The 16,897-nt window shown below is 40.1% G+C and overlaps 1 protein-coding gene across 1 annotated transcript in view; it reads left to right on the forward strand.

The window, feature by feature from the left end:
- Nucleotides 1-2,676: 2,676 nt before the first annotated feature.
- Nucleotides 2,677-16,897, forward strand: part of MTHFD1L (methylenetetrahydrofolate dehydrogenase (NADP+ dependent) 1 like) — a 211,194-nt gene continuing 196,973 nt past the window's right edge. The window contains exons 1-2 of the mRNA XM_072643697.1: nucleotides 2,677-3,162; nucleotides 15,287-15,371. Of these exons, the coding sequence (XP_072499798.1) occupies nucleotides 2,894-3,162; nucleotides 15,287-15,371 (354 nt within the window). The 5' untranslated portion in view covers nucleotides 2,677-2,893. The remainder of the gene's footprint in view (nucleotides 3,163-15,286; nucleotides 15,372-16,897) is intronic.

A 16,897-nucleotide genomic window follows, 5' to 3' on the forward strand; every position in this document is an offset into this window, starting at 1 on the left:
TTTGCTTTTCTTCCAAGCTAAATTTAAATAAGTATGTCAAGACCCAAGGGAAATACAGTTTATGCTATATTGAGAGTTTGCAGACCATGCTTATGACAAATGTCTAAAAACTTGTAATGCAATAAAAAAATGTTAGAACATTTATGACTTTATATTATAAAAATTAGGGGATAAAATAGACCAAAGCTGTGACTTTATTTGCAGAGGGTTCTTCAAAAATGCAAATAAGCATCTTCTCTGAAACTTAGAGTTGCCATGCCCAGGGTCTCATAGCAAGTATTTGTCGGAGGCAGCCCTAGAACCCAGGTCTTCTTGGATGCGAGTCTTGTCCTCTGGCCCCTTTGTCATAGTTGCTTCTATGTGAGAATACCAGTAAATGACATTGCAAGCATCGTTGGAAGAAAATACTGGAAACATCAGTGTCCCTTACTACCCTCTTCACTTTCAAAAACGTTCTCAAGAGAGTCAACAAAGGATGTTAAATTCTGGGAAAGATCTGAATATATCTATTGGAATAAAATAAATATTTTATTCCAATGATATTCCAATAATTTTATTCCAATAAACATTTAATTTCAATATCCAAATATTTAACACATTCCATGCTGTCCTTTACTTAAAAGATTGAATTTTCACCAGCAGAGCCAGACAAGTTAAAAATTAATTGCTAAATATTGATACAGTTAGAACACTTAGAACTACGGGTTGACTCTTGGTGGAAAATTAGCCTTTAGTAACCCGGCTTCATTAACAGTACTTTAATAAGGCCAAGTTTTAAAAATCATTTTACTGTTCAGTATTAGAATCTGAGAGTTCAGTTTATGGATTGTTCCCATCCAAAAATTGTGGGAATGGAGTTTGAGTCTCTCTGTCTCTGTGTCTCTCTTCATTTGATTAATAGATAAAACCTTGCTTTAGAATCCAAAAGTTTGAGGGAATGTATTGAAAATGCCTTTTTGTTTATTGTTAATATAATTTTGCTTCTTAATGGGAAGATCTTCCCTATCCATTAATGGGCCTGCCCATTAAGGAGAGTTTGACTAGGGAAGATTGGTAGGAAGGCCCAGAGTATAAATACTCTGAGGGGAGGTTTTACTTTGGGGCTTGCTGACTGGAAGTGTTTCCTTTGGCCAGAGGAGACTCTGGGAAGCCACTAACCATCCCCTCCCCACCCTGCTTTTGAAAACCCAGATGTTGGTGCTTCCCTCTCTGGTAACTTTCTATGTATGTGTGTGGATTGGCGAGACCCCTACTCAAATTGACTACTCAGAGGCATCTCAAAGTATAAAGAGAAAGTCCTTTATTCTGTTCTTGCAAAGATGGGACTTCACCCTTCAAGCAGATTTTAGGAGGGGAAGCATTTTACAGAAATAGATTCAAGGTTATGTAGCAGAAAACCACAAAACCCTTACCCTTTTGGTCGAGAGCCTGAGTGAGCAGTCTTATTTTCAGAAATAAGGAAATGGGAGTCAGTGAAACTGGGGAGAGGAGGGACAGATGGTTTCACAACTTCAAGTTTCCCCATATCATATGATTTTGATAAATTGAAACTCAGGCCTTGTGTCTGCTTTACCTTAGACGCAGGTCCCTGAGAAGTCTTCACTGACTTATCACATTGTAATGGTCAGACAGTTTTGCAAGCCCTGTCTGTTGATTTAGATTTCTCTGTATTTTCTCTTAAGTTCAGGGTGCTGACTTTCCCCTCTGAATTAAGTGAATGATACATGTGTTTGATTAAAGTGATTGTTAACCCCTGAAAAGTTGCCTTTCCTTTTAGAGAAGCAGATCAAAGGACCTGTGTACGTTGGGGTGCTTACTGATAGAGGGAACAAGCATTCCAATAATTTTAAAATATCGTGTCAGGGAAATGTTATAAAGTCCTTAAAAGGAGCATAAAGTTGGAGGACAACTGAATTCACAACTTCGAATATTTAATAAAATCTAATATTATTTATTGGTCCTTAGCAATGACTGTCTCAGGAAGAGAAGTTTCCCTTTAGGTTTCTTAGAGTTTTGATTCTGAAATTTCATTCTTAGAGTAAAATGAATCTTACTTGGGGCAGATCTGGTCATATGACTAAAGAACTGGACAAAGACCAAACTCTGGAGATTTAAAAACTTGCTCCGGGAGAAGAAGGAGCGGGACAGATAGGAGAGGAATCAGGCAACATTATGGCATTAGTTAACCTTTGTTGTGTCTTGGACCCCTTTGCCAGTCTGATATCCCCTGAATGTTGTTTAAATTACTAGAGGAAATGCTAAATTTAAGTTAGAGGTTACTGAAAATCAAGATGAATTTTTCCCCTCATTCGAGTTCATAGATCCCTAGAAATCTGTGGTCTGCGAACCCCAGGTTATTTTCACAAAAGCCCGGGGCTAACTGAATACTTGTTACTTTGTAACTTGTTCTTTTATGTTTTAACCCCCTGCAGCAGACAGGCGCCAACAGTCCCAGCTCAGTGTGTTGTTAGAAATGCAGCATGATGCACATCAGCATCTGCCTCCTTGGCTTTCTATTTGACGCTAAGGTGACTCTCAGAGTCCCGGTTTGGGTAGCTTTGACCGCCAGACCTGGCCAGGCAGGTGCTCCCGGGGCGTCGCTGAGCTCAGAGCTGACAGGCGTGCCCAACCTTCTGAGAGGAGTGCCCTCTAGAGGCTGGCTTCTGGTCCCCTCAGAAGGAAGCGCCGTTCGCTTCCTGCGGCTTCTCTGGCTCCGAGTTCTCCAGAGTTCCGCCCTGCCCAGCCCGGCGGCACAGAGCGCCAGGACAGAGTAACTCGCGCAGCGGCGGCGGCGGCGGCATCGCAGCATCACCGCATCGCGGCAGCATCCTCGCAGCCCGCGCCGGCATCCTTGGCTCCTCGGCACCCAGCATCAGCGGCGGCGGCTCCATCCATGAGCACGAGGCTGCCGGCGGTCCTCAGACAGCTCCGCTGGGCGCAGCAGCCCCCGGCCCCTCGCGCTCCGCGAGGCTGCGGGCAGGGCATCCCCGCGCGGCCGCCGTTCCCGCCCTTGCGGAGCTTCCAGGTGCCCTGCCGGGCCAGCAGCGGCGGCGGCAGCGCGGGCGAGGGCCTGTTCGGGCAGCGGCGGCTGCGGGATCCGCAGGGCGGGAGCAGCGGCCGCGCGGGCGGGAAAGCGCCGCCGAAGCCGGATGCCCTGGTCAGGTGAGCGCCCTGAGCCCGCTAACTTTCCCCGACTGGAGGCCGGGGCGCCGAGGGGGTCGGCGCGGAGGCCTCTGTTCTTCCCCCATCACCCCAGGCGGCGGGAGGGCAGCCCGGGACAGGGGTGTGGGGTGCGGGTGTCTGCGTATGCTTGGGGCAACTTGTTGGAGCCCGCGATGTGGCAGCCGGCTGGCGCTGGGACGCGGTGTGCGCATCCTCCGCTGCCCAGGCACGGTCTCGGGGGAGCCAGGCGCTGCCTCCCGAGCTCACCCTGGCGGCGCGCGCTGGCCGCGGGCTTCCCGGCTCCCCACGTGCGCCCGAGCGCGCCGGCCGAGCCGGGGCTGATGCAACCGCGTAACGCTTGGCTGAAGACGGAAAGCAGAGGCCCTGTCAGACTTCTGCCCAGACTGCTTCCCGCCACCCCGGCCTGTGCACCGGGAAGCCGACTGCCCGGGAGAAAGGCCTGGCGTTTGGAGCTGGGGGGCCCCACACTCCCCTTGACATCCGCCGCCGCCTACGCCTCCTTCCCTGCCCATCCGGGAGGGGCGGCGCTTCCCAGCCAGAAAGTTCTGTTTGTTCTTGCATCCAGAATGATAATGAATGGTCATGGTAATGAATGGTAATGAATGATCAGCCTGCCCTGGCAGTCCTTGGATATGAATCATGTCTCAGATTATTTGAAAAAAAATCGAGGAGGGATGTTTTTTAGTAGGTTGATTTCATAGCCAGGTGCATTTATGGCTTTAAAAAAATAACTTTAGCCATGGGGTGTGTTTACACTTGGTTGCATACCAAGTTTTCTTACGGAAAAAAGTTAAAGACCTCTAGGCGTCTTCTTGAGGGCTGGCCAATGCAAGCTAATGAGGTGGGGTTAGGGGGAGGGTTGGAAAATCCTAAAACATTGGATACCGCAAATGGGTAAAGGCAGTCACTCTAAAACTTGTATTTTGTTTAAAAAAAACAAAAAAAAACCTTTTTTAAGTCCCCAAAATGCCTGAACTTGTTAGTCTCCGGAGGACTTCTTCCCTAAGCCATCCCATCTGATGGAGCCTACCCACCTGGAAACGTTAATGAGCCTTCTTTCCAATTGTGTTAATTATCTCTAACTGTAGTCAGAAATTGAAGAACACGTGTAGTGGCTCAAAAGCTATGGTCTTTTGGGTGGCACAGTTCCTGTCACGTAGTAGGCATCTAAGGTTTGTAGGGATTGATCGGGAAGCAGTGTAATTAATGATGTCTTAGTTACTACAAATGTTTCAAGTCAGTGGATGTTTTTTTTGGTGTGTGTATCAGCCTCCCCCCTCCCCCCTTTGTGCCTAGGCCCAAGTAGATGATTTCAGTGAATTTGGCCGAGGCCAAAAAGTTACGAGAGAATCTGATTAGTTCTGAATTCCCTCCCTCCCCAAATTTAGTTAGTGTGTAGTTATCAGATATTGGAGGTAATTGATAAGAGAAAAGATTCAGACCTGAAAGGGTTCTTTTATACAGTTTTATTAATGATCTTCTAAGCCTAAGAGAAAGGTTACAGCATCTAGCCCAGGCCAAAAGTCAGATAAGGCCCTTATCTAAGCCACCACTATCAGAAGAAATAAAATCAGAAAGCGAAGAGAGGAAAACTGAGGAGGGGATGGGGTGGGATCCGATACTGAAAATACCAAACATTTCTGGAAGAAAACTCAAAAGACCTTGAACAGATAAATCTACTCTACAGATAAATAAAGCATTAAGAAGGAATTTTGTCCTTATTTACTAGAATAAATAAGTTCAAACATCTATGAATAAATACTGCAAACCAAAGGAAAAGGAACCAGCCCTTGAGGAGATGGGACCTTGTGCAATATGAGGAGAATATGGAACCACAACATGCTGTTCCTGAGTGGGTGAAAAGAGGAATGTGAATTATGAGAGCAGAATTTAAGGACCACACAGTAAAAATAATTGACAGAATAGAAGAACTAAAATGGAAAGACTCACCAAAGAAACAAAAGAGAACATTAGGTTGGGAGTGCAACTATATTGAAGTGAAGGGCAATTTAGAAGAAAAAAGTAAAAAAAAAGGAACATTGAAACAAAATATGCTCACTATGCAATCAACAATCTGATCTCAGGGACAAGATACTTAGAAACAACCTAATGTTCATTGATCTCCCAGAAGAACACACTAGAACAAAAAACCCTTAACACTATAATGCAGGAAATAATAGAACTACCCAGAACTTCTGAATATAAAATATGAAATACCAGTTGAAAGAATTTCATTTCCCTCCAGAAAAAAAACAAAAACAAGACTGCAAACTCAAAGACGTGTAGTGGTTATAATTCAGTTCAGAAACAAGTTCTGCAACTGATCAGGAGAAAGACCTTGAATTACAAAGGAAAATAGATTCAGATAGTACAAAGATAATTCTGCACCTACCAGAAAATGTGGGAAGGAATAGAATAAGGTCTTTCAGAGAATAATAGAGCTCAGAATGATAGGTCCTGCATAACTTAGCTTAACAGTACATGAAAAAAATGGCTATTCAACAATAAAGAGGTATTTGAAACATTTTTAGGAAAAAAACAACACTAGAGATTCTGTTTCTCAAACACCTTAAACAACAGAAGTTCAGAATTGAATCAATGCACCAAGCAAGGACAGCAGCAGTCACAGAATGACAACAGAGAGATCAGTAAGAAAATTTTTTTTCTAAATATACATAAGGAGACGAGTGAATGCAGAAGTCAAATGGAGGTAACAGTGAAAAGGTAGGCATGAGGCATTATGGACTGAACTGGGTGACATCCTGCCCATAAGTGAGTCAATGTTTTTGTTTTTGTGGGACTGCATGGCAACTTGGGAGGGTACATGAAAAGAGGGTTGGAAAGCATAGGGATAGAGGAATGTGTAATGTGCACTGGTCCAACTGAAGACTAGCAATGAGCGGAAAATAATGTGTCAAAAAGAGAAGAGCTTACAGGAGAGTGAGTGAAGTAGAGGGGGAAAAATTGAATAGGAAGGGGAAGGAAGGAGACCTTTCTTCGGTGGTGGGAGGGAGGGGGTTCAACGGATAAATCTCCTGTAAGTAAAGAGCTAGGCTGTGAAGGGAGATGGGGATCTTGCACTGGATGTGACCTGGGGGATTTGGTTCTTAAAACATCTACTTGTCCTGCCTCAGGAGGACAGTTAAAACTCCTGGGGAATTAAAGGACTTAGAGTCTTCTAAATGGGACAGCAAAAGAATATACATATTTCTCATACCACATGCAACTTGGAAACAATCCAATAAAACAAAAAAGATTCATGGATCAAATAAGAAAACAAAACCCTACAATATATTGCTTACAAAAAGCACATTTTAAAAATAAGGAAACATATAAAATAAAACAAGGGGTGGGAAAAAATTTACCATGCATCAAGTGAATCTAAAAAAGCAGGAGCTACAATCATTCTGATAAAGTAAAATTAAAAAGAGATAGACAAGAAAACTGTATTATGCTGAAAGGAGCTGTAAACCAATATCAGTAATAAACTTAACATGATCCAAATTGCTTAGCAGCCATATTCATGAATCATGAGCTACAAGAAGACAGTGACACAGTGGTAGCCTGGAGACTTCAGTGTCTCTCAGTTTGGGATAAATCTAACAGAAAGATAAAAGAGAAAATATGGAACCAAATAAATTGCAGGAAAACCTGGAGTTAAAAGATTTATGATATCTTCTAAATGTGATTTTAAAAGAACTGTTTCTCTGCACCACATAGAACTTTTACAAAAACTGACCGTGGTACTAGGGCACAGATAAAAATGTGACAGAAATAGTTAATGCATCTTTTACAGACTATAACACAATAAAAATAGCCATTGCTTCAGAGACGGCAAACAAAAGAATCAGACCCCAAATAGAGACTTAAAAATGAAATCCTAAATAATGAATTGGCTATAGAACAAATCATAGAAACAGTGAACATAGAAAATGATGAGATAAAATTTCTGGGATACTGCTAAAACCTTGGGGAAAATGATATCCTTACAAACATACCTTAACAAAATAGAAAAAGAGAGGATTAGTGAATTGAATATACACTCCCTCCTAACATTATTGTTAACTTGTATGTAGTAAGCCCCTAATCATTGTGACTTCAATAGCATAATTCTTTAAATGAAACCTTTTTATGTATTTTGCTTTCACTCAGATCCTTTATGCGGTTTCTTCTCTCTTGTCTTAAGCCTCTCACTACTCTAATCCTTCAATATAACCAAAGTGATTTCCGAAATACCCAGATCTGATTATAATACCCCCTTACCCCTTAGTAAATTTTTAACATTCCGTATTCCATTGTTGTTTTTCAGTCATGTCTGACTCTTGGTGACCCGATTTGGGATTTTCTTGGTAAAGATGCTGGAGTGATTTGCTATTTCCTTCTCCAGCTCATTTTACAGATGAAGAAACTGAGGCAGAGAGGATTGAGTGACTTGCCCAGGGTCATATAGCTAGTTTCTGAGGACACATTTAAACTTGGATCCTCCTGACGCCAGACCCAGCCTTTATCTATCCACTGAGCCACCTACCTGCACCCATTACATCTAAGTTCAAATGTAAATTTTGCATTTGATCTCCTTTACAATTAAACCCCTACTTGCCTTTCCAGTGCTTTTACATATTACTCCTCTTAAATCTGGTATTTTGAACATTGCCTGGAACCTAAGAAGCACTTGATTGAATAAAGTGCTTATTGATTGATTTGGTTGGGTTTTACCCTGAAAATGACTGATTTCTGTGTTTTGTTTCTGAAATGAGATATATGTAAATTGCTTAAAATGTTATATGAAAGTGAGCTATTATTGCTGTTACTACAATCCATCAGATTCTGACACCGCCTTCCCTCATCCTCATCCGTGTCTTCACATCTATTTGTAGACTGTTATCATTTATTGCCCTGAGAAAAGTACTGCTTAAGGGAAAGCAGAATTGTTAATATTATCTCATATTCTTTTTAATTGCCCTGATTGGAAACGAAAGGTTGGTGGTTGACCAAGTTTTTTCCAAAACAGTGGCAGGAACCTTCACAATTAGAAACATTGTTTGATTTGTGATAACAGTCTGTTCTTCTCAAGTGATGGAACAATCTTGGATCCTGAAATAAACTCAGATGAACTTAAATAAGACTAGAAAGTATAATTTATATAGTTCTAAAAGTACAGAGTTGGAAGTGACCTTAGAAACCATATAAAACTATCAAATAAATACTGCCCTATCTTAATAAAGGAGGCTCATGCAGGTTCAGAGTACCACAAACCCAGGACAAGAGAGCATGGAAATTATAACTGGACAGTAAATCAGGCCACCTTTATGGTGACGATATACGAAATAAAAGGTCATCTAGAAGAGTGGAAACTGGGCCTACTGAGTCCTGGGTGGGAGTGGAGCACTTTCCCCAAAAGCAGTAAATTCTGGTGGGTTTTTGTAGGGTTCTTATCTAGGTCAGTTCAGGGAAAGTTGGGACCTTGGACCCAGGGTAGGGGAAGGGGAAAGAATTTATTAATTTAGCTGGTCGGTTTTTAAAGGCTGCTGTCTGCCTCCTCCTCATTTTACTTGAAAAGAAACTGAAGCCCTTAGGAATTTATTGGCTTGCCTAGGGATATGCTGAAGATAATTAGCTGACTCCAAGTATCCAGCCTCTGTGACTCCACATACACTATTCTCTACTGTACTATAAAAATTTGGAGGGGCTTGAGATGGGAGTAAGTAGTTTACTGGTAGAGAAAGTTATTGATAAAATCAAGGCCAAAGCTTCTGTCCTTGCTTAGACTAATTTTACTTTGTTTCAGTTTAAAAAACATTTATTTAATGAAGGTCAGCATAGTCTAGTCTCTCTAGTGGTTACTTTGCTGGGTTTGGAGTCAGAAAAAAACAAGTTCCCACTGTTCCTGTCATTGTATGCCCTCTTCATCATTCAGTACTTCAGCCTCAGTTTCCTCATTGGACTTGCCTTCCTAGGTTGATGTAAACAGCCTTAACTAGCTGAAACAGCCTCCCTTTCTAGGAATTTAGGGAGGGAAAGGAAAGCTTGGGGCTTGGTGAACTCTATTAGAACTCATAATAATTTGGGGCAAAATGACCTGCAGACCCAAAAGAAATCTTGTGTGTAAAAGCACTTTGTAAGTACCCTGTCTCCCTCAAGTTATTTTTAGATCTTATATCATTTACCATAGAAGCATAATTTTTGAAATCTTGGGTCTCCTCACATGTAGTTAGTATGACTGACTTGAGAAATTGTTAAAATTGTATGTAAAGTGATATTACATGCCAGCTGGATGGTTCAGCAGATAGAGCGCTGGGTCTAGAGTCAGAAAGACCTGTATCACTTCATATACATTATTTTCAGAGAAGAAGTAAGGGGAAAGGAATAAGCATTAATATAGTGCCTGCTGTGTGCCAGGAACTCTACTAAGCATTTTACAAATATTATTATACAAATATTTTCAATTGAGGAAACTGATGCAAAGAAAGATTAGATGATTCTCTCAGGGTCACATAGCTACTAAGTATCTGTATCCAGATTTGACCTTAGGTCTTCCTGACTTCAGGCATTGTGGGTTATCCATTGTACCACCTTGCAGCTTACTTTCAGAAAGAAATTATTTTAAAGTGGGGTTTGGAGCACAACTGAAAAAGATGAAAGATTGAGTTATTCTTTTTGACCTGTTGACCTGAAAACTTGGTTAGAGAAAAGGCAACAGGCTAAATGCATACATTTTATGATTTAATTAATTAATTGATCAATTCCCTATAAAAGAAAAGGGTAACATAATGCATTATGGGGCCTGAAATGTTCTGGCTACCCAGTGCAGAAATCTTCTGGCTTATATACATTTTGCCATGAGAAAGGAACTCTCCTAATTAAGCAAACCATAAATTCAGTAAGACAGGACAATTAACAAAGCAATGTCAGTTGGGCCTTGTGATTCCAGGCTGTGTAAACATATAGTCTCTGTGACATACAATAAGAAAATCCCACCAGGCTTCCTGTCCTAAACAGGCCTTTGAAGTTGTTTATCTTAACAGAGTTTGGCAAAAGCTGAAGTTACAACCCCAGGCATCTGTGTTTTTCTCTTAACACTAGGATGCTAGAAGAAGGGTCTGATAAGGAAGTCCCATTTGCCCATCAAAAGGCATCCTCTAAGCAAAGGAGACTATTAGGTCCAGACTCTTCTTAATTCAAACTTTGGCCCTTATTAAAGTCTAAAATTTATATTAAATATTAACAGACCAAAGCTAATTGAGGCATGTTCTTAAGAGGTGAATCATAAAATTAGTTGTAGTTTCTGATATTGTTATCATTGTATTATAAGGTCAACGTCGCTCCCAAAGTCCATTTAAATTGTTCTGTTTGTGAGAAGCTTACATATCAATACTATGGATTTTTTCTTGAAGCTCACATATACACATATTTTTAAAAAGCCAAATCAAGCTTTTGTTACTCTGTACGTTGCTATTAACAAGCATCTTCTAGTCTTGGGGACCTTCTAAACCAGATAAGCTCTGATTCCAGTTTGTTAGACTGCTCTTTTAAAATTTTCTCAACTCTGAAGCAATTGTAAATGCTATTTGTTAGCTATCTACTCCACCTTTGTTGGAAGCTCTCAAAAGTAAAAGTCAGGAAGCTCTAGTACCTACTAGGATTAAATATAACCTAAGTGTTAACAACCTTTCCAGCCTTACTGCTTTATTTTCCTCCAGGTATCTGTCACTGAAAGATATTAACCTACTTGCATGTTGGATGATTAAATATGAGCCTTATAGACTTTTTTTAGAAAGGATCTTTGGATTAGTTTAAAAGATAATAAATATGGAATTGAGTACGAGCTGTTACATTTGTGCTTCCAGAATCCACCATATTTTATCTTTCCCTCCATTCCCATATCCACTAAGTAGAATGAATGGTATAAAATCTAAATAGTATGTATAAACTTGCTATAGAGCCACAGATTTTGATTTGGAAGGGACCTTAAAGACTACCTAGTCTGAAGTCCCTTCCCTACTTCTACCCTGTCCCCAAAGTTGAGTTCCAGGGAGTAAATGTGACCTGCTCATTGGTAATTTGTGTATAAAATCTCAAATTTGGGATGTCAAGAAAAGGAGATTTCCTTTATCATAATCCATTGGTATATGGCATTATCACTAATCAAACAGTCATAACCAAACTTCAAGAAAGTATAAAGCCTTAGAATCCAATTGGAAGGCTTTTTAAGAACCTTGTTTCTGATCTTAAGGAATTGTACCTTATAGTGGAAGGGTAGCTGAAGTCTAAGATCATCTCTAGCTCTTCTTTTGGTTATTGCCTTTGACCTATTTGCCCAGACATGCTTGGGTGGGGTTGTTTAACAAGTGCCCAAGCAAAATGGATGATTTCATGTAAGTTTCCATTTTATTTCCTGTCAAATCCCTTCTGGAGATGCTAGTTACAAGTAAAATGGCCTTCAGTCTGGAGCTAGAGGGAAGAAACTGGGGTACCTAATCCATATCCTAGGCAACAAGCTACCGAAAAATCAAGAGTTGTTACAACATTTGTGACTTCTGTTGTTGTTCAGTCATGTCTGACTCTTCATGACTCTATTTAGGGTTTTCTTGGCAAAGATGCTGGAGTAGTTTGCCATTTCCTTCTCCAGCTCATTTTATAGATGAGGAAACTGAGGCAAGCAGGGTTAAGTGACTTTATCTCTAAGCAGAAATTTGAGAAACCAAATTCCTTCTGAGTAGAATGTTTAATGAATGACTGGCAAATAGGCTGAAATGTAGTGGTGCCCTTGCTAAATGTTATGATGAGAAACATTGATATTTCAATTAACAAAGTTCATGAATTTCAATGAACAAACCCTCTGAGAATGACGCTCTTATGTACTATTAAAAACAAATATTCAAATACTCTGCACAATTCAAAATACTCTGCACAAAACAGAGCTGCCCTCCTTATTGGTAACTGTCTTTTAAAAATTCAGCACCTAGTTTGTATCTGCCCCACTCTACTTGAAGTTAAGCAAGACAGGCAAGTTGTAGAATAAATATTTGATCTATGCTTTCTTCCTTCCAGTAGCACCTCATTTCAGGTATATCGTTCCTTACCTCTGCCTCTTAGAACTCTACTCCTACTGCGACTAATGACGCTTCCTCTTCTTTGTCCCTCAAAATCTCTGGGTTTTTTCCCATTCTTCCTAATTGATTTGGATATCTGAGGAAATGGTAACCCTTCTAGCCAAAGTCAACCTCTCTATCTGAACCCCAGCTCTTATCAACTCTGACACTGTTCCCCTTTGGTCATTCCCTTTTATGTCTGTAAATCTCTAGTTGTTGACTGTTTTCTGGATCCCACAGTCATGCTTAGTTCTCCCCGTTACCAAACAACACTTTTCATTGACTCTTCTACAGTTTTCAAGTCTTTCATTGCCTGGGATCTTTTCTTTCACAACCATACTCCTAGAAAAAAATCTATATTCATTTATCTCCAGATTTTCACCTCCCCCTCAATTCTCAACTTCTTACTATTTGTCTTTTAAAACCAGTCTTCCGTTGAAACTCACTCTCCAAAGTGACCAATGCTTTCTGGACTCCTAAATCTGATAGTCTTTTCTCATTCCTTGTGCTCAGATTGTTTCAGCCCTTCCCTTCTCTCAGAAGTAAAAAGGAAAGGAAAATCAGCATCTGTATAGCACCTGTATGTGCTAGGCACTATGCTAAATACTGTTTACAAATTTGATTGTGACAACAACCCTGGGAGGTAGGAGCCATTATTATAATCTCATTTTTACAGCTGAGTAAATTGAGGCAAATCAGTGTTAAATGACTTGCCTGTGGTCAAACAACTGGTAACTGAGACCAGGTTTGAATTCGGATCATCCAGACTCTGCGTCTTGACAGAGTTAAGCTCTTAAACAGAAAATTAAATTTTTATCTTGGTCACTGTTTTAGTTGTCATTTCTACAAAGATAACACTGTTCTAAGCTTCTCAAATCCAGGCCCATATCCCCAGTAGCCTCTTGGACATCTATACCTATATGTCTCAAACTTATTGTTTCCAAAACAGAATTCATCTTTTTTTACAGTCTAAACCCATTTTTCCCTTCCTCAAAATCTATTTTTGTTAAGAGTACCACCATCTTTCTAATCACCCAAATTTACAACTTCACAGTCATGCTTAATTTTACTTCACCCATTTACATCCTGTCAATTTCCATATCTTGTTCATTCCTTTTCCATAATATTTCTCATGTCTGTCCCCTTCACCTGTGTTGCTACTACCCCAGGGTTCAGGACCTTATCATTTCTCCCTGGAGAATTATGATATCCTCCCTACTTCTAGTCCCTTTTCTTTTATTCATTTTTCACACAGTTACCAAATGTAAGCCAAACACTTAGTAGTTATGGATCATATTTAAGAATATCTGTCCCATTCTACAGCACTTGATACAAAGTCAGCAAAACTTAAGCCACAAACATGAACATGAGGAATACCTTACCTTCTTTAAAGAAAACTTCTTCCATTTGAACTGTGCATTGGACATCATCTATAACAGTGTCAAACACTTTTTAGCATACATCTTATTGTTTTATGCCTGACCTGTTATTAATAATCAGAGCTTCAGTGAACAAAGTAATGTCTCTTGTTACATCTTTGCAGGAATCATGTATGATGTTGTTATTTGCTTGGGAAATATTTACTGGAAAGAACATTTTGCTCTACTGAATCAAATGCTTTTTATAGTCAGCAAATTGAGTGCAATCTTGTATTCACTACACTTTGCAGTTACCATGTGACTGAAAAATACAGGCTGCTATAAAATATTAATCCTCAATAAGCATTTGTTAAACACCTATTATGTGTTTCCCAGGCACTTTGCTAAGCCTTGCAAAAACCCCCTTGTTCCTTTCTCATACTTTCATGAAGGAAGCCTTTAATATGTGAGAGTATTCTAAAAAATTTTGTAGAGATGAAAAAATATATATATGGATCAGAAGATATTAAAATCCTCATTCTTGGTAATGAGCTTCCTCTCAGACTTTGTTTTGTACCTCTTCAGGGTACTTATGGAATAAATCATATCAAGAGCTCTTCATTGTTTTATCTCCCTATTACACTGTAAGGTTTATGGAGGGTAGGGGCTAATCACCAAATTTTTCGTCTCTTTACATGTCCAGTATTGTGATCTGGACGTAACTGACACTTCATAAATGTTTTCTGCTACTGCTAATTATGGTTCTTTTTTTCTGCCACCCTAAATTCATTCTTCCCACCCCATATTGTTTCACCTTCTTTTTAATGAGGTTGATGCATACATTGCCAGAGCTAGCACAGTGTTTAAGAGTCTCTGAAGGAAAATGTGGGAGAGAAGAGACTGACTACCCAAGTGAAGGTCTATAGAGACGTACTGACTTCGTTGTTGAATGCCTTGTATGCCTGTGAAACCTGAACAGTATACCAGTGCCATGCCAAGAAATGGAATCACTTCTATCTGAATTGCCTTAGGAAGATTCTGAAGATCACCTGGCAGGATAAGATATCAGACACTGAGGTCCTTTCTGTAACTAAACTGACAAGCATTCAGACTACTTCAGAGAGCATAACTACAATGGACTTGTCATGTCATTCAAATGACAAACTTCTGCTTGCCTAAAAGACTATTTTATGGAGAACTCACACAAGGCATGCACTCAGTTGGTGGTCAGAGGAAGCAATACAAGGACACTCTCAAGGTCTCTCTTAAGAGCTTTAGAATTGATTGTGCGACACAGGAGAAACTGGCACAGGACCGCCCAACATGGCATGCCCTCCTCAGAGAGGGTGCTGTGCTCTGTGTACAGAGCAATTGAAGTAGCTCAAAAGAAATACGAGATGCACAGATTTAGAGAATCCACCCCAAATATTCACATGAACTATTTGTGCAACACCTGTGGTAGAACATTTCAAGCTTGTATCTGATCAACCACAGTGAGATGCTCTGCAACTTGACTCTGCTGTAGTGATCTCATTTTGGTCCTCTTGGAGAACAAAGGGCAGCAACAAAACATTTTTTCACAAATTAGTACATTGTTGAAATATGTCTTTTGTTAGTAGATGTTTAGCTGAACTGTGTTTATTCTCATTGCAGAGAAATAATTCAGAGTTCAAAAGAAGTTCTGAGTTTATTGCAAAAAGGAAACCCTACCTTTAAGCCGGTACTTGCAATTGTCCAGGTAAGGTTGAGGGTATTGTTTCAGATTGCTATTTTACAATATATTTCCATTAACAAAATTTCTGGGGGAAGCTTAGCTTTGAAATCAAGAAGGAACAAATAGCTTTAGCGTTTCCTATTTTTAAAGCAGCCTAAAAAGATCTGATCACTAATGAAATCTCTGTAGTACTTATGCATAAAGTGGATACTCTTTTCGTGAGTTAAGAACATAATGAAAGAAATTCACCAATTTTTACTCTGAAAAAAATTAAGCATCAAAGATTTTTAAATGCCTACTGTGTCAAAAATTATTTGAGGATCAGTGGCGGTGCAGAGATATGATAAAAACCAGTTTATAATGCTCAGAGCATAGATTCACTGTATATATTAGTCACCTCAGAGCAGCATGTTCAGCCACATTATGTAAGTTAGAGTTACATAAGAAGGATTAGTGCAGTAGAATTTCAGAGTAAATAAGGGAAGGTCATAATTTACAGACCAAAGAACAATGGCCAAAGGGTTCTCCCATTTTATCTGTATCAAGTAAAATGGGAAACTAGTGGGAAGTCATTGATATCTAAAGCTATAAATTTGCAGTCTGACAGAATAGGAACCAACCAGTTAGTGTAGCTGATACCTTGGGTTAATTTTGCAGACTTTAGCTAGTTCCATGCCCTGCTCGTCTTGAGTAAATGAGAATAATAAAGTTGAACCACAAATTCTATTATAATATTAAATATGTTTAAATCATAATTATTGTTGTCATTGAAATTTTTTCATGAAATCCTTCACTCTTCCCCTGCATTGGGCTACCTAGTCTAGAAGGTTCTATTGTAACTCATTCATTTCAGTCATGTCTGACTCTTCATGACCCCATTTGGGGTTTTCTTGACAAAGATACTGGAGTGGTGTGCCATTTCCTTCTCCAGCTCATTTTACAGATGAGCAAACTGAGGCAAACAGGATTAACTGGCGTGCCCAGAGTCACACAGCTACTAAGTGTTGGAGGCCAGATTTGAATTCAGGAAAATGAGTCTTCTGACCCCAGGTCTGGTGTTCTAGCCACTTCACCACCTCACTGCCCTGAGTGAGGGCTTTGTTGAGCCCAGCACCCTGCACTGTATACATGAAGACTCAGGTTTCTTTGAAGTTTCCATTAGACTGTAAGGACTCTTTGGGAGCTGTGGACCCTGGATGTCACTTTGGAGGAAACTTCAGAATTCCCTATATTAAATACATAAATATTGCCTTTGGGAAGACCCAGTCCCTTCTTGTTTGAATACTACAGCAATCTTGCTGATAGATCTTCCTAATTTAAACCCCGGGGCCCAAAATCTCCCAAATTCACTTATATCTCAAAGTGACCTTTCAATCCATGTAAAAGTTTCTGCGGTCTGCTGTTTAGCTGTGTTCCACTTCTGGCCCTGTTTCTTCATTACTGACTATCTGGGCCAGCTACACAAGCCTTTTTGGTCATGCCTCTGCCTGACCCTCTGTCCTGCTTTGTGCTGGTACTAGAGTGTCCCTGTATGTACCCCACCAAGCACT

Source organism: Notamacropus eugenii, chromosome 2 (assembly GCF_028372415.1).
Source record: "Notamacropus eugenii isolate mMacEug1 chromosome 2, mMacEug1.pri_v2, whole genome shotgun sequence".
NCBI lineage: Eukaryota > Metazoa > Chordata > Mammalia > Diprotodontia > Macropodidae > Notamacropus > Notamacropus eugenii.